The sequence below is a fragment of the Sabethes cyaneus genome, chromosome 3 (assembly GCF_943734655.1).
Source record: "Sabethes cyaneus chromosome 3, idSabCyanKW18_F2, whole genome shotgun sequence".
NCBI classification, from domain to species: domain Eukaryota; kingdom Metazoa; phylum Arthropoda; class Insecta; order Diptera; family Culicidae; genus Sabethes; species Sabethes cyaneus.
Window position 1 is genome coordinate 39726594 of NC_071355.1, and position 24828 is coordinate 39751421.

A 24828-nucleotide genomic window follows, 5' to 3' on the forward strand; every position below is an offset into this window, starting at 1 on the left:
GCAAATTTAGTGATTCACCAAATATGATTTCGCAAATTAGTATGAATCTGTGATGTAGAGTTAAGTTCTAGGTTAACTGCATGCACTAACAAATTTTAACTATTAGATAAGCCTTTTACCCTTTTAAATCCTCCGTACTACCAGCACAAACAATAATCATATTTCACTTTCAGTCACGCTTTATCTTTGAACTAAGTTAGATTTAGAATTATTCAGTTAATTTAGCATCAACTTTAGGCATTAAGATAATTTACGTACATTTCAGGTAGGAATGTGAGATATTTTATCGATACCGGAGGTATCGATATTTTTATCCGATATATCGAGTATTCGGCATCGATATTTCACCATACCGCTTCGGATATCGATACTTTTTCATCCGATATTATAGGTATCGAAAGCAGCAGAAAAGCCAGCTTTTCACGCATAACTTTTTGTCAAACTATCCAACTCGCGTTTTTCAGTTCTCAAGCATTCCAAACAGGCATGTCTCAAAGGTGCACCATACTGCATGCCGCATTTAAAAAATGCTACAAAGTTTATTTGAGTCGGTACGGCAGCAGCCGTGCCTGATGAAATAATATGCACGCTCAAAAAAGTAACCGCAACCCATTTCGGAGTTATCTTTTTGCAAACTTGAGAATACTCTTTTGCGGTGGATGCCGATATCAACGGATTGCAGCGGGGTGCGTGCTATCCCTATCTTAACGAACGACTAAAATCACGAGGTTTGATCAATTAACGAACGGTGTTTGACAGTCGACTTAACGAAGGGCGCTATTGCAGAAAAAGCGCCCGCCTGACAGGCCAATTTGCTGCCAACATTGTCGAGTGAAACGTATGCAGTGACTTGCTATTTCTTTTTCGCATGTACTGAGATGTTGGCGACAAAAGCTTGGCACCCATCGCAAGCCCCTGACGGACTGTTAGGTAAATTGTTTCCTGAAGCCACCACCGAACATCGCATCGCTGCAAGCGCAGATTGATTTGCAAGAACCCTTCAAACTGTGAAGCGAGCTACGTATGACAGCTTGCTTCAAACCGATCCTGCCCCTGATCAATTATTTATTCTCTGCCTAAAAATGCGTATCTCATAATCCAGCCATGCCTTGTGTCACTCAAAATATTTCAAAAAATCGAAATTTTTTTATTACTTAACATTAGTAGAGAGATTTGTTTGACCAACGATACTAATTTTGGTTTTAGTGATGGCGTTTTGGTCATCGGGTTACTAGTAAACTAGTTACTAGTTAACATTAGTTTAATAGATGTTTCTGCATAAATAGGGCTTTCGCGAAATTAGCTAAAAGGAGAGCTGTCCACTTGGACCACTGAACCAAACATTCCGGCTTCACTCAAATTGTATGCAGATGACAGTATTGCCAGCAGCGCGTTGGCCGATATCAGTTAATTCGAAAATGTGTTAACCGGGTGCATTGAAAACTGGTGCTAGAAATATTACAAATTCAACACCGCCGATAAATTGCTAGCCACCCTTCGTGTTGGTTTGCATACATGAAAAAGAGATTAACTTGGTTGCGTCGTTTCAGGAACTGGTAACGACCGTATAAGCTACGTTCGGTGTTTTACCCATGCCCAATTCCAATTTTGAATTTTATTTCTTGAGATGTGAATTATCTTTAAGATTTTCCCCCGTAGAATAACACAATGTGAATAAATAATCTGAGAAGGTAAACTTTTGCGAATCTTAATTACAGCTAACACTTTTCTGATTATAGGAGTTAAAGTAAGCATTCATGCTGCTTATGTTGAAATATAGCAAATCTTGCAGCAAATCACTGGGTTTTTCAAAACAAACTCTTGCCAGGATATTTTGTTGCCTTTGAGACCAATCTATTAAAAAATTGTTTGAAACTGATAAGTTTTAGTCCTGCACTCAAAATATTCTGCACATAACTAATGGTAAATTTCCATATGAAATTCCAGATGATTATCATGTGCCGCATTTATGCACAATCCGCCTAGAAATGCACATAAAAATTATACGGATATGAATAGTATGTGCAATTATACACATAAAAAATATACGCATATGAATAGTATGTGCAAAAGTTTCGCGTACCCATAAATTATAACTGTTTGGCATATAAAATTCGTTGACTGGGCACATTGCAAAAATCTATGTGTGGGACACATAGAAATTATACGAAAAGTTTTCTCAGTGTGGTGCTTCTCATTAAAAAGTACCCCCCAAGTAACAATGGTAGCTGAATTGCAAGAGCAATGGCTGTTTACGGGTTGGTTTAAGGCTATCAAAGCTGCATAAAGTAAGCGCTCAAATGGTGTTTAAATAAGCGATGTGTAAGCTACTTTAAGTTTTTCAAACCAGTTCTCTCCCAAAAGCTGATAAAAAAGCTTAATAGCGGATTTTTTTTGCTAAACAATCTGCTTCTAAACAGCCATAAACATCAAACCGTTTTACGGCTGCTTAAAGGTGTTAAAATGTAGAGTGGAAGCTTTCATTAGGCTCACAGCTCTCAAACTACTTTAAGTCTGCTTAAGGGTGTTAAAGTGGCTTTACAAACTTCTACCAAGTTTTCTTTCGGCTCACAGCACACATACTGTCAGATCATAGAATTTCGCAATTCGGCTGACAGCAAAAGTTTGTCAGTTATCGACATTATCGACTGCTTCACGCTAGACGGGCTAGGCTTCAGGTGTAAAGATACTCTCACTGTCTGTTCTGCAGATGCAAATGGGGCGGATCATACGGTGAGTGCTTATGGATCAAAAGATGGCGGGTTCAATTCCCGGAAAAAACATGCAATTTTAATTAGCTTAGCTTACTTGTACGAATTAAAGTTATCCGAGACTAAAAATATCGCGTTGACGGCGAAATAAAAATGACGCGTTCCATATTTTTAAATTAAAAAATAGATTTTTTTTGGCTGCATAAAGGTTGATGAAGCGTTGATTAAGCGACTGGAAAAGTAGATTGCAAAACTATTTCTCGTTCTAAAAATAGAATTGACAGCATTGCGCAAATTGGCTATTTAAAAGTGCAAAAAAGTTTCTATTAAGCTTCATTGCAGCTTCGAAAGCAGCTATTAATTAGCCTGAAGCTTGATAAAATCACCAAATTTAGATGTTTAAGAGCTGAAAAAAGGTTTTCATTTCTAAACCTAAACCATAGATCAGCCACAGGTTGAATAAAATCAGCTATAAAAGCGTTTGATCAGCCTGAAATTGATACTTGGGCCGCCTGACAAATAAATCTGCTGCGAACATTGTCGAATGGAACATATACGGTATCTTGGAGAAGTGGAGTTGCCAGCGACATAAACGAGGCAGGTAGCCGCATCACAAGTGCGTGACGGATCGTATCTGAAAACTTTCTGTACATTTCGGGTTCCGATATCGGTGAATATCGAAGTATTTTTTGGTTGCGATATACTCATTCCTCAGTATCGGATCGGTCCGCCGATATATTGCGATACCAAATATCGATACTTTGGCTTGCGATTCCCATCCAGGGTTGCCACATGCACAGATTATTCTGTGTTTTACAGATATTTGAAAGAAATCGCCTGTACAGAATCTGTATGCATAGAATACAGATTTTCGCCAAATTACACAGATTAACAGATTTTTGAAATGAAAGAGACGAAAATAGTCAACAAAATGACTCTCTATCTCTTTCACTCTCATTGTTTTGCATTGGACAGATTTTTGCACAGATATTTTTCTCGCCGTACAGATTGTCAGATTTTTCCAACAAAAAACACAGAATTATATGTGGCATCCCTGTTCCCATCCCCTGCAGGTCGATTCGAATGGAAAAGCGCCCGCCTGACCGGAAAATTTGCTGCCAACATTGTCGAGTGAAACGTATGCAGTGACTTGCTATTACTTTTTCGCATGTACTGAGATGTTGGCGACAAAAGCATGGCATCCATCGCAAGCCCCTGATTAGAATTATCTTTCTACGTGACAGATCTCCATCATAGTCAACACTCTTAAATGAGTCTACCTGCAAATAGGTCGGATTTAACTAAAACTTGAACTTGGTTGAAACTAATCAAAAAGCCCATAAAGTGTACAACTAAAACCTAAACTTGGTTGAAACTACTCAAAATGCCCTTAAAGTATACAAACTTAAATTTTGGGTAAAAAATTCAACCAATTTTGACTACTTGCAATTGCTCTTTGTGACAAATAACGCACTTTTAAGTTCCTACTACAAATTTTTTAGTTGAAAAACTACTCAAAATCTGAGTTTGTACACTTTAAAGGCATTTTGAATAAGTTTAACCAAGTTTTAGCTACACAGGTAAACTCAATATACAGGTAAACTGATTTAAGAGTGAACTTTACCTGTGCTGCCGATTCCCCAGGTTAATTTCTGTACATCGGAGGCGCCTTTCGCATATCGCGTAATAACGAGAAGCTACCGATTTGGTAGGACCCAATGACGACGTGTTATTATTTGGTGATTATAATCGTGCTGGTCTCGCCTGGTCGAACCATCCACGTAGCAACTATTTTATCGTTGACGTGTTGCATTCTACAATCAATAGTACTAGTTCCTGCTTACTTGACGGAGTTGCTTTGAATGATTTGTATCAAATTAACGGAACTCACAACCAGAATAACCGACTTCTCGACCTCATTTTCGTCAATCAACATGCTTTGCTTGCTTGTGATGTTTGTCCTGCACCGGATATTTTGAGTGTTATTGACGCTCACCATCCGCCCGTAATGGTTAGTTTTCACCGGAATTTCCAACAGACATTTATCGACGAATTTGATCCTTCTGAATTTGACTTTCGACGCGGTGATTATGATGCTATGAACGCCGATTTAGCCACAATTAATTGGACGTCGATTTGTAGTTGTAATGATTTAAATGAAGCTGTTGATAAATTCACCATGAAAATTCGTGAGGTCATTGCTCAACATATTCCTCTAGTTCGTCCACGTCGTAAGCGCATCTGGGGAAATATCGAACTCTCCCGCCTGAATCGCAGGCGAAAGTCTGCTCTTCGTGCTTATAATAAAAACAGGAACGCTTTTAATCGTGCACGTTTCACATCAGCAAGTCGAAGATACAAAACTCTAACAAGCGGCTCTATTTGAGTTATGTACAGAATACAGAACGTAATCTTCGTCTAATCCAAAGAGTTTTTGGAAGTTTGTAAATTCGAAACGTAAGCAAGATGGATTACCTTCGAGTGTGTTCCTGAAAAACGAAGAAGCGTCAACCGTAAACCACAAATGTGAACATTTCTCAAGTGTTTTCATGAGCGACGATGAGTATGCTTCATCTGAAAATATTGCAGCAGCTCTACGTTTTGTTCCATGTAATGAGATTGCAACTTGGACATTTACAATTACTGAAGCTGAAGTTGCTGATACCGTTGGGAAAATGAAACAGTGTTACTGCCCTGGGCCGGATGGTATTCCTGCTGTACTGTTAAAGAAATGCTGTGCGACTTTGAAATCACCAATGGCTTCCTTATTTAATTTATCCATGTACTGATATCAATTTCCGCAGAGTTAGAAGTCGTCCTACATGTTCCCTGTATTTAAAAAAGGTGACAAACGGAATGTCGAGCACTACCGTGGAATTACTTCTCTATGCGCTTGCTCGAAAGTCCTAGAGGCAATTGCTTACAACCATCTCTGGTTTCATGTTAAGAATTACATTTCTACATCGCAACATGGATTCTTTCCTGGAAGATCAGTTTCGACTAATTTGCTGGAGTTTACTTCTCTATGTTTGCGTTCAATGGACCAGCGTGATCAGGTAGATACTATTTACACTGATTTAAAGGCCGCATTCGATCGCGTCGATCACGGAATTTTGCTAGCTAAGCTTGATAAGCTGGGTATCTCAGCAGACCTTACTACGTGGCTTAGTTCTTATTTACGAGACCGTAGAATGGCTGTAATATTGGGAGCATCTCTATCATGCTGGTTTCGAAACAATTCTGGTGTACCTCAAGGTAGCACTCTAGGACCTCTATTGTTCTCTTTGTTCATTAACGACGTATCACGACTATTACCGCCTGGCACAAGATTACTCTATGCAGATGATGCCAAAATTTACTCGGTTATTCGTAATACTGATGATTGTATGAGGCTTCAAGGACTAATAAATCTGTTTGTTGAATGGTGCAAATGCAACTGTATGGCTGTGAGTATTCCAAAATGTACCATCTTTAGTTTCTCCCGAAAGAAGCACACGTTGGTATATAATTACTGCATTGATGATCAAACACTGCAACGAAGCAATAGGGTTACTGATCTCGGAGTAGTATTGGACGAGCAACTAACGTTCAGACAACATTACAACATGATCATCAACAAAGCTAATCGACAACTGGGAGTGATATTGAAGATTGGTAAAGAGTTTCATGAGCCCGGCACTTTACGCTCTTTTTACTGCTCGCTGGTACGCTCAATTCTAGAAACCAGCTGCGCAGTCTGGGATCCCCAATTTGACAGTTGGTCTCTTCGTATCGAAAAGATACAGAAACGTTTCGTTCGAAGAATATGCCATATGCTACCATGGAGGAATCCTGATAACTTGCCATCGTATGAGAACCTGTGTTTGTTAGTTGGCATAACTTCGCTTAAGGAACGGCGGAAAGATATCGTCGCTAATACGGCACAAAAGATTTTGATGGGAACATACGACAGCCCCGCCATACTATCTTCGCGCCTGCTGCACTGTCCACTACGTCCTCAATGACATCAACAATTGCTACGTGTAGGAACTCACCGCACTAACTACGGCTTACATGATCCAGTTCGACACTTGGCAAATGAATGAAACCGTCGTAGACAAACCTTTGATTTTTAACTTATGGACCAATGTTTTTAATTACCGTCATCCGGGGCGAGATTGTGCCAAATATTTATATTTTTGTTCTTTAGCTCAGTATACACACAATTTAGGAACTAAGTTGATTTCGAAGCTGTCAATATATACTAAATTGTTCAATTAACAACTACCGTAGAGATGGTCTAGTTACAATGAAACCTAATTTTACTGGAAGTGCATCAACTTTGGCACAATCTCACCCCTTCTAGGGGGTGACATTGTGCCAAAAACATAAAGTTAGGCTAAAAACCTAAACAGTGAACATTAGCATGTTTATAAACAATACACATAAAGATCAGTATAAAGTAGTTCATATGTGGCCGTCCATGAACTAAGTGAACTATTAGGGGCAGGGGGCCGGCCAAAAACAACGCATCATACAAAAAATATGAACGAAAATAACCCGGAGTGGTCTGAAATAACTAAAAATGAGTTCGTAGTCAATGGAGAGCCTTTATATATGTTTTTTTTATATAGCCAGTAGTATTTCTAGGGTTAACAAGGGGAGATATATGAAAGGGTGTATCCTAAGGAAGCATACCTATTTGATTATTTAACAAAAGTAACCATTACTTCGTTCAAGAACCCGCGGCCGCAGAACATGTGGCCTATCCTACCCCCCTCCCCCCTCCTTAAAACTGGCAGTTTATACACGGTATAATGTATTCGTCTTATATTAGAGTGTTTATTCAAAGTATCTGAAATTTCCAGAGAAAAAGTAAAAATTAATTTAAATTATTTAGCAGACCTATGATGCAGTTTGCTCCAAAATGGATGATGCAATCTAATCTGTCAAAATATTGTGCTCAATAGTAAAGAATGTGAGTGTGCTGGTGTTTAATGACGTATTTTTGTTGTGTATGTGAAATCCACAAATTGGATCGATCATTATGGCTTGGCACAATCTCACCCCCGTGAAGCTCGAAAAGTACAAAGTTTCGAAAAATATTATTTTCGTAATCAAAACTTATCCAACACATAATAACCTTTCGAAAAATTGTAAATGATTAGTTTATATACCTTCAAGATAGCAAGTTGATGCGATTTCTTGTTTGGGTTGGTTTATGCGGGACATTTTTTACAAGCGTTATTTCCGCGTATTTTTGATCGCGAACTTTGAAACCCTGCTTAGGCTAAATAGTTTGCTAATATTATCTGTGTTCCATTCTAAGTTATGAATAAATATGTTATGTTCATCATCATTTTGAATTTAAGTCACCAGTTTCTAAAGATATAATAAATTTTCACAAATAAACATTTTTGGTTTTTGGCCCAATCTCACCCCCGTGGCCCAATGTCACCCCGGATGGCGGTATGTTTAATTTGTGGTGATTGTAAAGTATTTTATGTATGTCTTTTTAGCTGCTAAGATGATTTAATGTAAACTTATAAAAAGTTGCTGGGTTTTTATGCCATTTTGAGAATGCGTTTATTGTGCAACTCAAGATGGCTTTTCCCAGACATATATATATCATATATTTCATTAAGACCTTGAGTCGGATGGAATTATTAAAAATAAACAAACATAAATAAACAAACATAAAATAAACAATAACGAGAGTCGGAGGGAATGCCAAGTCATACGTACTACCTGGTCGATGTTCAAATGGAATATATTGAGTTTTCATTTTGTTCAGCCAATTTGGCGTTATATGCTATTCCAGTAATCGGGTGAAAGCGTAATTTGAGATCGATATTAAATATTATTGGTTAAAAAGCGAGTTTTCAGTACCTCAAAACCAAGGTCAAAATCTAAACCGGAATGATGCCCTACGTGCAGAAAACAATAATTGCGCAAGCTACTTGTTTGGACGACATGTATGTATCAAGGCTTTCCAGTATAGACGGACGCTCGCAAGGTCAACAAATTAGAGACAACTGTAACTCTGTTTACATTACAACAAATATGCAGGTGTTTCAGATCGATCAGTCTGCATGCACTGATCGCAATGCATCTTTGCAGTCATAGCTCATAACTATGCAAAGATCTGCATAGCAGTTGAAAAGGATGGTACAGGAATACCTCGATATAAGACAAATTCCCTTGACATAGTTGGTAACGACACCAGAGCTAATTTTTCATTCCAAAAGTGGTGCTATGAAGATGTTCATTATTTTAAAATAAGACCTTAAACTGTAAAAAACTAATTGCACAAACAATAGTAAATAGTTTGAAAAACGTAAACACACAACAAAGAGCAAAATTGATGGCTGCTATCGCAAAAATTCTTTGAAAAAATCATGTTTCGATATGAGGCAACTTTTTGAAATAATAAATTGTCTTATATCGACGTTTCCCCGTACCATGATGAAATCCATCAACATAGACTCCATTGTATAGACTCAACCCGTAATCCCTTGAACTTTATCAAGTATGAGTGTGTTTTTCTAAATGACTTCATACTTGTTCCGGTTAAGCATCATGCGGTTCTTTACCGACCATTTCGCAGAGGTTGATAACTCATCCTGGAGGTCAGAGAAATCCGACATGGATTCTCATACTCTAAAATACTAAAACATATGTTAGAATTTGTTGTGTCTTGATTGAATGAAAGACTGTTCAAACTATAACGTCTAATGTATTTACGTCTATTACTATTAACTGACAAACCAACAATGAATTGACTGTTAGTTGTTTGCTAGCCTAGATTGCTATGATCTAACATCTCCCCTCTTTAATTCATCCAGTGTAGGATTTAAACCGGGCAGGTAACTGGATAAGTCGTCGTTCACGTCCAAAAGCTTGAGACATTGCGTCGGAATTTTCCTGAGTTAGTGGTTGATTCCTAACAGCAATAGTATCACGAGCTTCGGTGTTCCCTAATAACTCGTCGAGCTCAGCATCGAAATGGTTTACCGTCTCGTCTGGTTCCGATTCCAAAACTGGTTCCACTTGAACTGGATCTGGAACATTCGTGTTCAAAGTAGCATTTGGCACTAAACGATCCGATAGGCCGAAATTATCAAAAAATATCGATAGCGGTGTCGAGTCCGTAGGATGATTAGCTTTAACTGATAGCCGGATCTTCAATTGGTTCGCATGTGAGCGAATTAATGGACAAGAATCTTCGGGAAGAACGTTATAGTTCACTTTGCCAATTCTTTCAATTACTTTAGCTGCTTCCCGCTGTCAGCAATTAGTTCGATGAACCTGCGCAAACACTGATTCACCAACTTTGAAACTACGACGAACTGCTCCGTGCTTTCTGTTGAAGGCTTCATTTTGCTTTTCCGCCTTTTGATTGCAGGCTGAAACTGACTGTTCCCGCGGCTGAAGTAACGATGAAATGGTTCGTATTTTTCTGCCGAACATAATCTCCGCCGGAAATTTCTCATCTTGGGTAGGTGTTGTGTGATATACTTGCAGAAAGGTTTGCAATGCCAGTTCCACGGATTTTTCCTCCGAACGAATTTTCCGAAGGCTGCGTTTCAGGGTGTCCACAAATCGTTCTGCTAAACCATTTGATGGTGGGTGATAAGGTGCGGTGCGAATGTGTTGGATACCCAGGCGTATGCAACATTGTTGAAACTCGTACCCAGAAAATTGTGTACCATTGTCTGAAATGACCACCTCAGGACCATTCCAAATGTAGCGAAAGCTTGATTCAGGAATTTGATTGTGGTTTTTGCCGTTATCGATCGCATTGTGTATACCTCGGGCCATTTGCTGAACGGGTCGACAATAATTAAAAAATAAATACCGTCTACAGGACCAGCGTAATCGATGTGGAATCTGGACCATAGTTGACTTGGTGAAGGCCATGATTCTAGAGTCGCTTTCGTAGGTGCTTTGCCTTCGATGCAACAAGGAGTGCAGCGTTTAACGAATTCCTCAATATCGCCATGAATTCCAGGTCAGTAGACAAAACTGCGTGCAATTGCTTTCGTATCGTATCATTCCGGGATGACCTCGATGAAATTGTCGTAGAATTTACCGTCGAAACTTGTCTGGAACTACCACTCTGTCATGGAACATTACACAACCGTCGATCAAACTAAGTGCTTCACGTCTGTTGTAGTAAGGTTGAACTTCAGCTGAAAGACTTTTGGAGCATGTAGGCCAACCGTCGCGGATGTGTTTAGCAGCGGTTTTGTAGTACAGCATTTGTTGATGTAGCCTTCCGGAGTGCTGCAAAAGAGACAGGAACTTTTTCTGCTGCAACAGCTAGAATGCTTGAGAGATCCTATTCTAGGGTAAGTGCCGCAATCACATATTCTTCCTCTGGTTGTTTAGTTGGATCAATCAATCTGGATAACAGGTCTGCAGATCCGAACTCGTTCGTTGAAACATGGTGAATTTCAAAGTCGTAGTTCAGCATTGTGAGTGCCCAGCGTTGCAATCTGTTTGCAGTGTACAGTGGAATGCCCTTCTTGGAACCAAAAATGGACAGTAACGGCTTGTGATCAGTCAGCAATGTGAAGTGACGTCCAAGCAAATATTTATGGAGCTTTGTTACTGCATAAATCAACGCAAGTGCCTCCTTTTCAGGTTGTCTATAGTTACGTTCTGCCGGTGCAACAATGAGTAGCTTCGGGGCGTAGTGCGTTAGTAGTAACTTTGATTGAAACGTTTCCTTGAATTGATCAAAAGCTTTCTGGCACTCAGGAGTCCACCGCCACTTTGTTTCTTTCTTCAGTAATTGGTCCATCGGATGACGCAGTTCATGTAAGTTACGTACGAATCTTCCGTAAAAGTTGATGGTGCCTAGATACGAACGCAGTTCAGTGATGTTGGTTGGAGGTGAAATTGCAGCAATACTCTTCACTTTCTCAGGATCTGGATGGATGCCTTGATTATCCACGATGTGTCCCAAGTAACGAAGTTGTGGTTGGAAAAACCTACACTTTTCTGCTTTAACATAAAACCCATACTCCTTGAGTCGTTGGAAAAGCAGATTCAGATATGCTTCATGCGACTTCATATCCTTCCCAAACACGATGACGTCGTCGATGAAAGAGCGAACTCCTGGTATATCCGCGATCATTACGTCGACCAAGCGTTGAAAGGCTCCCGGAGCTGAATCACATGATTCGCTCGGAATTCAAGAATTTGTTGATCGCTTTTCACTTGTACTTGATTGCAGATGGGGTCGATGGGAACTGACCACAGTCCAAACATTTCTATCCAATCAATGCCCAGAAGGTTGAGGTTTGGAGTCGTTGTGACGAAACATCTTCCTTGATAGGTTTTACCGTTGATCTGGATTTCGCACTGAAACTCGCCGACTAGTTTAAGTGGCTGACCTGATGCGTTGACTGCTTCAATCGTTGGATTATTAATTGCAGGTTTACCCAATTTGTTCCAGGTCTGCTTCGAAATTGCCGTGGTGTCGCTTGCTGTATCGAGCTGAAGTTTGGTTTTCACACCGTTGATGCTGATCGGTATAAACTTCCGCTTGCTGGATTGGTGAGCGATTTACAGTAGCCTTCCTTATGGCCTACACGGTTACATGTCTTACACTGATGACTCGAAAACGGACAATCGCGAACGTAATGCATTTGGCCGCATTGCCAACAAGGTGTGCATGGAGATGGACCAGCCGTTGAGTGATTCTTCGAAGTATCTTTATCACGAACAGTGTACACCGTTTGCTTCGAGCTTGAAGGTTGCTCGATTAATGTGGTGTCCGCTTTGAGATTGACCAGTCGTTGATACTCCTCGATAAGATTTTCAAGTTTTACTGGTGCTTCAGCTGTCTCGGTTTCAATGCGGGAAAGTAGTCTAACGCGTATGTCTGCATAGCGTGGCGCCTTGAGACCACAAACAAAAATCAGACATTGGAATTGGTCTATCGTAAGTTTTTCAAATTCGAAAGCTTCACAGGCGCTGCTTCGGACTTCAATGGTTATAAACACTGCTAACATTTGTTGAACCCGGTTGTCTGGGTGCCGAAAATTTTCTCCAACGTTGCTATGGTAACGTCAAAACTTTTCATGCCTGGCTCTTCCGGAAGGATGAAATTGATGTACCGGGTGTGCGAAGGCGTGTCCAATTTTCGTAACTGGAGTCGTACCTTTGCTGGCTCGTCCAATTTTGCAGCATCATGTTCGAAAAGGTCCTTATAACGATTATACCACCGGTCAAAAGTGATTCCGTTTTCGGGATCGAACGAAAATTCGGTAATATTGCTTGCACGATTTTCGAGATTCGAGACTTGTTCGGTATTGAATTATGCTGGAGCTGGTTCCGCCAATTTTTAAAGTAACTCCGTAATCCGCACGATCGCTTCCTGAATTTCAGCCATTCTTCCGGAATTTTGCAGGCTTTATCCTCGTCGCCAATTTGTTGTGTCTTGATTGAATGAAAGACTGTTCAAACTATAACGTCTAATGTATTTACTTCTATCACTATTAACTGACAAACCAAAAATGAATTGACTATTAGTTGTTTGCTAGCCTAGATTGCTATGATCGAACAGAATTTAAGCCCATAAAGTAGACGGAGGATATTAAAAGATTGAGATGACTGGCTTATGGGATACCAGAATGAGCAGTGAAGGATCCTGAGAGAAGAGTCATGAATTTGATGGTTTGATGTATCGGAAGCTGCGGAGAGATTGCCGTTGATAACGTTCGTTTGCTATCAGTAATCGCAACTATTTATCACATGGCATATGAAAGTCTGGTTATCTTCTTAGGGAATATAGAGCAGGGATTCCTCAATAGCTATCTACGTTTTGCCTACGACCTATGTTATTCACAGAAACGAAGCATATATGCCGATTTCTATACTAACCACATGCCAGTACATGCATGCAGTTTTCCAGAAGAATAGACGGAATACCGTCCAGTCCAATGGTTCGAAAACATATCAACGAAGGCGCAACCAAAGCAATCATCACTCAATCGACAATGAGGCGAGTCAATGAATGGTTTAGATAAGAAATATTCATTCAAGTAAAGGGCATAGGATCTAGTTGATAAGCATTTTTTGCTGTTTTGAAGCTTCAATTCCCCCGGTATTTTTCTCAGAAAGCAGATTTGAAGTAGTATGTGACAAAATTAGAAACCAGCAAGATTATTTCTCACTAAAAACAAACTTCATTTGTGAACGTTGGGAAAAGTTAGGTAATTACATGAAGCCATCGATGTCAAAATAAAATAAAAAATTCAACACTTGGGTGCTATTATGTATTGCGCGGCTGACCGGTACAATAATAGACAGGAGAGCATGTCGGGACAATTAGGAGAAGTTCCAAAAGCCAGAGGCTAAGGCACCATTTATAGAAAGTCGAATGAATTGATGATGAATATTTTATGGTCATATACGTAAGCTGAACGGTTTCTATTGTCCAACTATTCTATTTATCTTGGATAACAATCAAAATTGTTTTGTTTTTGAGCAAACGTAAACAAAATTAACCTTTGGGTAGCACCCGGTTGAACTAAGCAACATTCTACATCTCGATTTTCATCGTATGTAAAAATCCCTACCAGAAACATAAACATTCTTTTTTCTGGAAACCGGTCCTGGGTTAAAGCCGTCCACTAGGATACACCAGTATTGCCCACAGCTATGATTGTGGAACAAAAAACCGAACAGGATATCAAGCGAAACTAATCAATGATTTTTCTACCAATCAGAGCCCATTCGACAACTTTTGGCAGCCGGCTACGATGACGCTAGACGATTTGATATCGACACAAACAATCGAACGACGATGATATGTGTTTAAACTGCGTCGTCTCTAAAATGCAGAAATCATCAATCTTAATGTGTACCACCGATTGTCACCGCGCTCGGATCGCTCGTATTGCGCACACGTTTTTCGACCCAAACCCTAGTTTCGGCCGACGCTGATAAGAACCCACGTTTCTCGAGACCCGGGAGGAAAGCCGCGGGCAACTGCGGTAATTCGGCGCGTGTGGCCGAAAATAATTTTCAATTTTGTGGTATTCCGACACACCAACGCCTGCTAGTAGAGCAGTGTGTTGCTCGGTGTTTACATTTGATTTGACGGGGCTTGTCCTGGCCCGGTTTCATATTACTGGCAGCTGATTCGTGAATGTATAGAGTTGACCGCCATTTAACACTAACAAGATACAGCTTGCACGGTAAAAAAATGATCATAACATCCCTCGATTCGATTGTCGCTGGTTGGTTGGCGTCATCGCGGTTGTTGTTCAGTTTGGAGGTTGGTGCACCAACGTCACTGTTCGTGATGACGAGTTGCTAGCGTTTCTCGACTCGACCGACACTCCCCCAAAGCAGACCACTCAAGGTTCATAACATTCGTTCGTTCACTTATCAAGATTCTTTTTCTCGCCAAAGCTGCTGGTAACAGTTCAACTCTCGTCTGTACCGCAGTACGGTGTTAATAATAGAACGAATCACCCAATTAACACAAATGAAAGCAAAAGTGTGTGCAAAATCGTAAAAATTTTCCCTATCAAATGCGATTGATTGGCGGCATGGCAATTGGGCCACCTTTCAGCAACAAAACCTAGCGGCCATTGCTTTTCAGATCGAGAATCCAACATGTACAATCCCAACCTAGTAAAACCCCAAAAACGTTTTCTATCCCTATCCCGAAGACACCGATCACACTGTGATTGATTCTACGAGGCGCCCCAATTGAACTTAATTGAAGCAGATTGAACTCTCTTCCTACACAACCCCAGCGTTGTCTCTCTTCTCCTAGTCAACAGAATACATAGAACCAAAGTAGGCAACTTACCTTCCGAGGATTTCCTTCGGTTCATACTTGGCGTAGAACCCCTTAGCGGCGTCCTTATCGGGCAGCAAATCATCCTCCTCGTCTTTGGCCATTCTTTTTCGTTGGCTAATCTTTTTCCGTCGAACACTACCCGAAATGAATCAACACCCGCGCACAGCACCACAGCACAGCAATTTGGCAAAAGAAAAGAAAACTTAAACCGAACTGAGAACGAACTAAAAAATCCGAACTTGGTATTCCCGCAGCGGATTAGCTGTTGGCCATTCAACAACACTGGGGATCCGGCTCGTTTGTCTTCCGTTGATGGCACTCCGGGAATCGGCAATACTGCCAGTTGCTGCTGCTTCCACCGATCGACAGAGAATAGTGAGCTCCGACAGTCGCAGCTTCACACACAAGCCGCACTCACGAGCAGTTTCAATGTCAGAAAGGTTAAAGCGCCTCCGCCGTCCGACCGTACAAATACCTCCTACTGATGGTTCATTCGTCGTGTAAGTACAAACCGTTGTGGATGACAGCTGAATCTGACTGACGACGACAGCGGCGATACACGAGTGGCACAAGCAAAACAAAACCGGACAAGGGATCTCGGTGGGAGGCAAAGATGTAGGTGAAAAACTGTCACCTACCAATTGCCAGTCGACAGAGCAAAATGAAAATCAACCAGCACACACTACAAGCCTGATTAAAAACAACACAATACAATGAAAACACGGTTCAAGATCTTTCAAAGGCGATCTTTAGTTTCGCACTTTCTTGGAGGCACGACCCTTCCGACTGGGAAAAAGAAAACACAAAAGCTGGCCACTGCAACCAACAATGGTTATAAACAAAAAGCCACGAATCAAAACACTCGACGTCGTTAGTCACTAGTGCGGTTGCAATCTATTACTTTCCAGTGCTAATTGGACGCTATTTGCATATCACTTCGGCAGGTGCAAATAGAAAATAATTAACTTTAAAAAAGCAGGAAAAAGTCGCAGCACCGTTTCTTGTGTCTGACGTTGCGTTGAAACTTTATGAGTTGAAAGATTGGGTTTTGCTTTTTGCACACATACACGCATGCAGTTTTTGCGTGCAAAAACTGGGTCAGCTGTCAAAGGCAGAGTTACCAGGTGATTTTAAAAATTACTCGCATTTCTTTATATATTTTTCCGATCGTTCTGATCTGTGAGTCTTCAGAGTAAATTGAGCCGAAAAACATATAGGTAACAGGGAACAAAAATTATCATTCAAAGTAATCAAAGTCATTTCGATATTTTGAAATGCTTTTATTTACAACCTTTTTAAACTCAAAAGCTTCAAATAAAGACCATAATCGTACCATCTGGCATCTCTAGTCAAATTTGAAAGGTCGCCAATGAATGCGTACAGGTGTGGAAATGTTGCACTACAAAACATAAGACCAAGCTTAACAAAAGGGCGTATGTATATGCAAACGTTATTGTACCTTGCAGCAATTTTACGAGTCCCACGCAAATACGTTTTTTAATGATAATTATCCTGTACTTACTAAATACACTGAAACTATGCTTGTCAAGCAAGGAGGGGTGCAGTGCGGGGAGGCAATAACGAAAAACTGATGGTTCAAATTGCTAAATTGCAAACATGTGTGATAAACGCAGAAAATAACCACGCTAATAATTTTCGCGTGGGACTCTAAATTGGTGGAAACTCCGCAATAATGCTCGCGTTAATAATGTTCAACGATATCCCAACAACACGGTTTTCCGGACAAACTGACGCGACTGATCAGAGCTACATTGGATCGAGTGATGCGTTTCGTACGCATCTCTGGGACACTCTCGAGTCCCTTCGAGACGCGGTCGAGGGCTGAGACAAGGTGACGGTTTATCCTGCGTGCTGTTCAACATCGCTCTTCGAAGGGGTGATCCGACGAGCGGGCATCGAAACGATACACTGAGAAAACTTTTCGTATAATTTCTATGTGTCCCACACATAGATTTTTGCAATGTGCCCAGTCAATGAACTTTATATGCCAAACAGTTATAATTTATGGGTACGCGAAACTTTTGCACATACTATTCATATGCTTATATTTTTTATGTGTATAATTGCACATACTATTCATATCCGTATAATTTTTATGTGCATTTCTAGGCAGATTGTGCTTAAATGCGGCACATGATAATCATCTGGAATTTCATATGGAAATTTACTATTAGTTATGTGCAGAATATTTTGAGTGTAGGCACGATTTTTACCAAGGGTAGCCAACTTCTAGGTTTTGCAGACGGTGGAGGCAATCTACGCCAGACTGAAAGCGGAGTCTAGGAGAATTGGGCTAAAAATAAATGCGTCGAAGACCAAATACATGAAAGGAAGAGGCTCGAAGGAAACGAACGCGCGCCTCCCACGGGCGGTAACCGTTGACGGTGACGAACTAGAAGTGGTAGAGGAGTTCGTGTATTTGGGATCGCTGGTGACCGCGGACAACAACACTAGTAAGAAGATCCAGCGGCGCATCCAAGCAGGTAAGCGGGCCTACTTTGCCCCTAAAAAACGCTACGATCAGGAAGCGTACGCCGCCGCACGAAGCTAACAATGTGCAAAACTCTTATTAGACCGGTAGTTCTTTATGGACTAGAAGCCGTGACGCTGCTCACGGAGGACATACGAGAGTGGCGGAGGCGTATGAATCACGAGCTACAGGCACTGCTTGGGGAGACTCCCATCGTACATCTAGCGAAAGTTAGCAGGCTACGGTGAGCCGGACACGTCGTAAGGATGCCGGGCGACAGTGCGACGAAACTAGTCCTCTTCACCACCAGGCACCAGGAACAGGGGGGCCCAACGTGCACGATGGCTCGACCAGGTCGTAAGCGATTTGCGACTTCTGAGACGACTAGGAAATTGGCGACGAGTGGCCCAAGACCAAGTTAAATGGAGACGAGTGCTTGAAACAGCACGAGCCACCCCGGCTCTATGCTGCTGAAGAAGAAGAAGACGAAAAACGACTATGGATTGAAAGCTCGGGACATGGAACTGCTGATCTCTCAACTTCCAAGGGAGCACTCGAGTGCTTTCCGACGTATTGAAGAGCCGCAAGTTCGACGTCGTAGCGCTGCAGGAGTTGTGCTGGAAGAACTCAACGGTACGTACGTTCAGAGATGGACATACCATCTACTAGAGCTGCCGCAATACACACGAGCTGGGTGCTGCTTTCATATAGTGATGGGCGTGTGGAGAGCGATGTATACCCCTGCATTATTACCGTGCATTTGCACACCCCTGATAAGTTTATTATATTATACGGCAACACTGCCTAGTCTCTCGTTTCATTCGCGCTAAAAACCTCAACAAGAATACAAGTGCTTTTTATACTTTGCTACAGTTCAAATAAAGTTACCGTCTAAATGTTCACCGCGTGTTTGTGAGTTTACTGCTGGTCTTAATCTAAAGTCCCATACGCTGTTAGTTCCACTCGTTTGTTACTCTGCTTTGTACCATCCATCAGGTAATGGCCCCAGAAAGTGGACAGTTTTAAGACGGAATCGGTAGTGAAATACAATCCGGTCGCTAGCGTCGTTCGGAGTATCGCGGTAGTGCGAAAAACGTTCTTTGCCTGTGTTTGTGTGCTTGCTTATAGCAGCAACGGCGAGAAAAGTTTATCCGTTGAAAAACGATAGTAAACGTTTTGCTGTTTAGACGAAGGCTAACCATGTCCGAAGTCAAGTTTGCCATTACAAAACTGAATGGCACCAATTGGCAGACGTGGAAGGTGCGAATTGAGAATATCCTGCAAAGAGATGATTTGTGGGATGTGGTTGAAAGGGCCGTTCCGGAGGAAAATGCCCGGAATGATGAGTGGGTCAAGACTGACCGAAAAGCAAAGGCAACCATTATCTTGTCGATTGAAGATAATCAGTTACCTGTTGTGAAGAACAGTGTTTTTGCGCATAATGTGTTTGCGGCTTTGAAATCGTACCATGAAAAGACGACGCGTTCGGTACGGGTGTCTCTGTTAAAACGTTTGTGTGCGACAAATCTGTCGGAGCGTGGAAACATGGAAGATCATTTGCGTGAACTCGATAATCTTTTCGACCGACTAGATGCCGCGGGTACTGTGCTTGATAAAGATATTAAAATCTGCATGGTTATGCGAAGTTTGCCATTTTCTTACGATGGAATTGTGATCGCTTTGGACAATCGGGCCGATGAAGATATTTCGGTTGACATCGTAAAGTCGAAATTGATGGACGAATACCATCGTCGCCTAGAGCGTGACAGTGCCGGTTCGAAATCTGAAAAAGCGATGCGTTCAGTTGATAACAAAGCAAAAGAGTTCCGTGTGTGTCATTTTTGCAAAAAGCCGGGGCACTTACGTCGTGACTGCCGGAAGTATAAGGCTTCGCTGAAAGAAGATAATCGTTTCAAGCAAGAAAAAGAAAACCCTAAAGCGAAAATCGTGCAAAGTGAAGAACGAAATGTTGCGTTTACCGGTGTTGGTGAAAAAGTGAATTCGCGTGCGTGGATCATTGACAGTGGTGCAAGCGCCCACATGACAAACGATCGCGATTTCTTTACTTCATTGAAAAATTATTCCGGTGACTGGATTACGCTTGCCGATGGAAAGAAGATACAAATCCTTGGAGAAGGTAGTGGTATGCTTCGTGGAGTAGACGATCGCGGACAATCAGTGAAAATTGATGTGAATGACACGAAGTACGTTCCTGGTCTGGCAACTAATTTGATATCGGTAGCCAAATTAGCTGAAAAGAAACTAAAAGTGGACTTTAATAGTGATGGCTGTCACATCATGAATGAAAGCGGTAATGTCGTAGCGACGGGTTTCCTTTACGGTGGCCTATACTACTTACGTACAATAGAAGAATCGTATAAAGCGTCATCTGGTGAGCACAACGTTAACTGTCAGCATCAGTGGCATCGGCGGTTGGGCCACAGAGATTGGGCCGCCGCTGAGAGAGTCGTCAAAGAGGGTCTTGCTACAGGTATCAAGGTAAGCGACTGTGGTTTACGTCTTGTGTGTGAGTGTTGTATGGAAGGAAAGTCGGCCAGACAACCCTTCCCTCCCGTTAGCGAACGGAAATCGCATCAGGTTCTTGACATCGTGCATACGGATTTATGCGGTCCGATGAAAACAACAACTCCCAGTGGTAATCGTTATGTAATGCACCTCATCGATGACTACAGCCGATTCACAGTTACGTATTTGTTGAAGCAGAAGTCCGAGGCAACGGATATAATCAAAGAATATGTTCGATGGACTGAAACCTTGTTCGGAAGAAGGGTCCGTGTAATCCGCTCCGATGGAGGAGGAGAATTCAACAACAACGAATTAAAATCTTTCTATCGATCCGAAGGAATCAAACCACAATTCACCGCACCGTATTCCCCTCAGCAGAACGGTGTGGCTGAGAGAAAGAACCGGACGATAACTGAGATGGCTACGTGTATGCTTATTGATGCTCACATGGAAAAACGTTATTGGGGAGAGGCTGTGCTTACTGCAACATACCTACAAAATCGTTTACCATCTAGATCGCTGCAACAAACTCCTTATGAGCTTTGGTGGGGACGTAAGCCAGATTTGGCACATCTTAGAGTGTTCGGGGCCGAAGCATACGTCCATGTTCCGGAAGCGAAGCGCAGTAAGTTGGACAGTAAGTCGCGGAAGCTGAGATTCGTAGGGTATTCTACAGAGCACAAAGCGTATCGTTTTGTAGATTGTGAAAGTGATTTGATTACCATTAGTCGTGATGCTCGTTTCCTTGAATTGGGGAATGGCACTTCTACGGTTGAGTTCCCAACGTCGAGTTCCTCGGGTGGACAACGTTCGGCTCCGGTTGAGGAGGAGATAAAACTGCTTCCCAAGAAGGATGAACACGAAGAGAATGTTTCGGATGGAGAGGATTACGAAGACGCCGAGGACGAAGATCCATTACAGCTTGAAAATATACATCGTCCGCAACGAAACACGCGTGGTGTTGTACCACGGCACCTTGAAGATTACGTGCTGGATTATGCCGTGGGTACGGCAGCGTGTGCTACTCAGGAACCAGTGAACTACCAGGATGCCATGAAGATTTCCGAATGGAATGATGCAATGAAAGACGAGATGGAATCACATCGTCGGAACAACACTTGGGAGCTTGTACCGTTACCGAAAGGACAGACACTTGTCGGCTCCAAGTGGGTGTTCAAGTTAAAGCGGAATGAAGCAGGACAGATTGTGAAACATAAAGCCAGAGTTGTGGCACAAGGTTACGTGCAAAGATATGGTACTGACTTTGAGGACGTTTATGCCCCTGTTACACGGCATGAAACGTTTCGTACCTTGTTGACAGTTGCAGCTAAACGGAATATGATCGTGCAACATCTTGATATTAAAACCGCTTACCTTCACGGAGTCCTTGAAGAAGAAGTGTACATGCGTCAACCACCAGGTTGCGAAGAAAAAGGAAAAGAAAACCTAGTTTGCCGACTTCAAAAGAGCATCTATGGGCTGCGTCAATCCGCGCGATGCTGGAACAAACGCCTTCACGCTACATTGAGTAAGTTTGGCTTCAAACAGTCAAAGGCGGACCAGTGCTTGTATGTGAAGGATTGTGGACATACGAATGTCTTTTTACTGGTCTACGTAGACGACATGCTTGTTGCATCAACCGACAACAGTGAGTTGCAGAAAGTGTTTCGGAGTCTCAGTGGTGAATTTGAGTTGACGAATCTGGGAGACGTTTCTCACTTTCTCGGCATGGAAGTTCGACGAGTTGAAGGAGCTTACAACATTCGTCTGCAAAGCTACATCGAAGAGTTGCTGAAAACACATGGAATGAGTGAAGCAAAACCTGCAAAGTCACCCATGGACCCGGGATATTTGAAGGATCAGTCTGAAAGCAAGCCGTTGAAGGATGCGGCTAAATACAGAAGCGTCGTTGGAAGTTTGCTATACCTATCGGTAGTAGCTAGGCCGGATATAGCGAATAGCGCCGCCATTCTTGGACGAAAGTTTAGTAATCCAACTGAGTTAGATTGGACAGCGGCTAAGCGTGTCCTGCGATATCTGAAGAAGACGAAGAACTATACGTTACGTTTAGGTGGTGCGTTCGATGAACCACTTTCAGGCTACTCGGACGCAGACTGGGCCGGCGATTTACAGAGTCGAAGATCAACTTCTGGATATGCGTTTATGTTCGGTGGAGCTACAATCTCGTGGGCTAGCCGTGGACAGTCGAGTGTTACCTTATCGTCCATGGAAGCCGAATACGTGGCGCTCAGTGAGGCATGCCAAGAGGCCATCTGGCTGAGGCTGCTGCTCGCTGATTTCGGAGAGCATCAAACGGGACCAACTACAATCAGAGAAGACAATCAAGGATGTCTCGCTTTCGTTCGTACTGAAAGATCCAGTCGCAGGTCCAAGCACATCGATACACGGGAGAAGTTTGTCCAGGAATTATGCCAGAAAGAGGCAATTGCTCTGGAGTATTGTTCAACCGAGGTGATGATCGCCGACATATTGACGAAACCATTGGGACCAAATAAGCACGAAAGCTTCTGTGGTCAACTCGGATTGGAATAGGCAGTTATTCGGCAGGTGCGATCCATCGAGGAGGAGTGTGGAGAGCGATGTATACCCCTGCATTATTACCGTGCATTTGCACACCCCTGATAAGTTTATTATATTATACGGCAACACTGCCTAGTCTCTCGTTTCATTCGCGCTAAAAACCTCAACAAGAATACAAGTGCTTTTTATACTTTGCTACAGTTCAAATAAAGTTACCGTCTAAATGTTCACCGCGTGTTTGTGAGTTTACTGCTGGTCTTAATCTAAAGTCCCATACGCTGTTAGTTCCACTCGTTTGTTACTCTGCTTTGTACCATCCATCAGGGCGAGATGCGGAAACGGGTGATTGGGTGGTGGTCAATCATTACTCGAATATGCAGGTTGAGAATCAACCCAAGAAACATTTATGTGCTGATTAAGCATTTTAGCAGCCATAATTATTCAGCCATAGATGAATATGCATCGAATAAAATTTATGTAAACAATTCTACAATACTTATTCAGCCGAAATTGGAGAACTTATGCAACCTATTTGATTTGAGGCAGAAAAACACTTGTTAAGCAGTTATATCGCCTCTGTGCGCCTTGTTTCCAGCTTTGCGCAAATTGCTTATTTAAAAACGCGCAAAAGCTTCTATTAAGCTACATTACAACTTCAAAGCAGCTATTTGCAAGCCTTAAGCTTGACTTAGATGTTTAAGAGCTGAAAAAAGGTTTTTATTTCTAAAACTAAACCATAGTTCAGCCACAGGTTGAATAAATTCAGCTAAAAAACGTTTGATCAGCCTGAAATAAAGCTGCAATGGAGCTTAATAGAGGCTTTTGCGCGTTTTTTAAATAACCAGTTTGCGCAATGCTATCAATTCTATTTTTAGAACGCTTTGCGCAATGCTTTTTTAGTCGCTTAATCAACGTCTCATCAACCTTTATGCAGCCAAAAAATAATCTATTTTTAAATTTGCAAAAATGGAACGCGTCATATTTATTGGCGTCGTCGTATGCTATATTTTTAATTTCGAATAACTTGAATTCGTATATGCAAGCTAATCATGTCCATTTTATTATTCGTATTAGTATAATTTAATGAGAGACTTAGTAGGAAATCATTGGTTGACTCAAAATTCATCAATCCCGCCATTATACTTTTTTCACTCACCTGGATTCGAACATACATCCTGTCAGTTGGAAGCTGTCGACGAATACATCTGAGATAATCTGACATATGATAGGCGCTGAGATTTTAGCCGATGCAGTTTTTCAAGTTTAAGTTTGCCAAGCGTGGAACAAACCTCGGCTAAAATATATTTAGGCGCTGAAAAGTAGTTTCTTAAACCATGTTAGGTATTTGCTGTACAAGATTACTTTAGAAACATTTATTCAGCACATGTTAAACATTTAACAAATTATTTGTGCGAAAGTAATGTATTTCGCATTATCACATCTAATCATTGTTCTTTAATAATTGTTGTGGTAGTAAAAAAAGTATTTTCGAAACTGCACCAACCGCACCACCTTTATTGGAATTAATAGATTAAATCGGTAAAAAGTAAAATTGCTACACGGAATTTGTTGGCATTGCGTATGTTTTTTCCCTTTTGCCCGTTCGAAGTTAGCAGCTGCGGTGCCTGTGTAATCGTTTGGTGCGAGAAATAGTTGTATTTTTTAAATTCTGCTTGCTACTTTGCCCATGTTTTTTTTTATGTTGGAAGAAGTGGAATAGTAGCCGTAGCAGAAATAAGTGACGTCGTAGTGTG

General features: G+C 41.6%; 1 protein-coding gene across 3 annotated transcripts in view; it reads right to left on the minus strand.

Annotated features, from left to right (window-relative positions):
* The window catches only part of LOC128741368 (phosphorylase b kinase gamma catalytic chain, skeletal muscle/heart isoform), a 54337-nt gene extending 37817 nt beyond the window's left edge, over window positions 1–16520 (minus strand). For all 3 annotated transcript variants that reach the window (XM_053837148.1, XM_053837147.1, XM_053837146.1), the window contains exon 1: window positions 15526–16520. In XM_053837148.1, the coding sequence (XP_053693123.1) occupies window positions 15526–15617 (92 nt within the window). In that variant the 5' untranslated portion in view covers window positions 15618–16520. The remainder of the gene's footprint in view (window positions 1–15525) is intronic.
* Between the last annotated feature and the right edge of the window lie 8308 nt (window positions 16521–24828).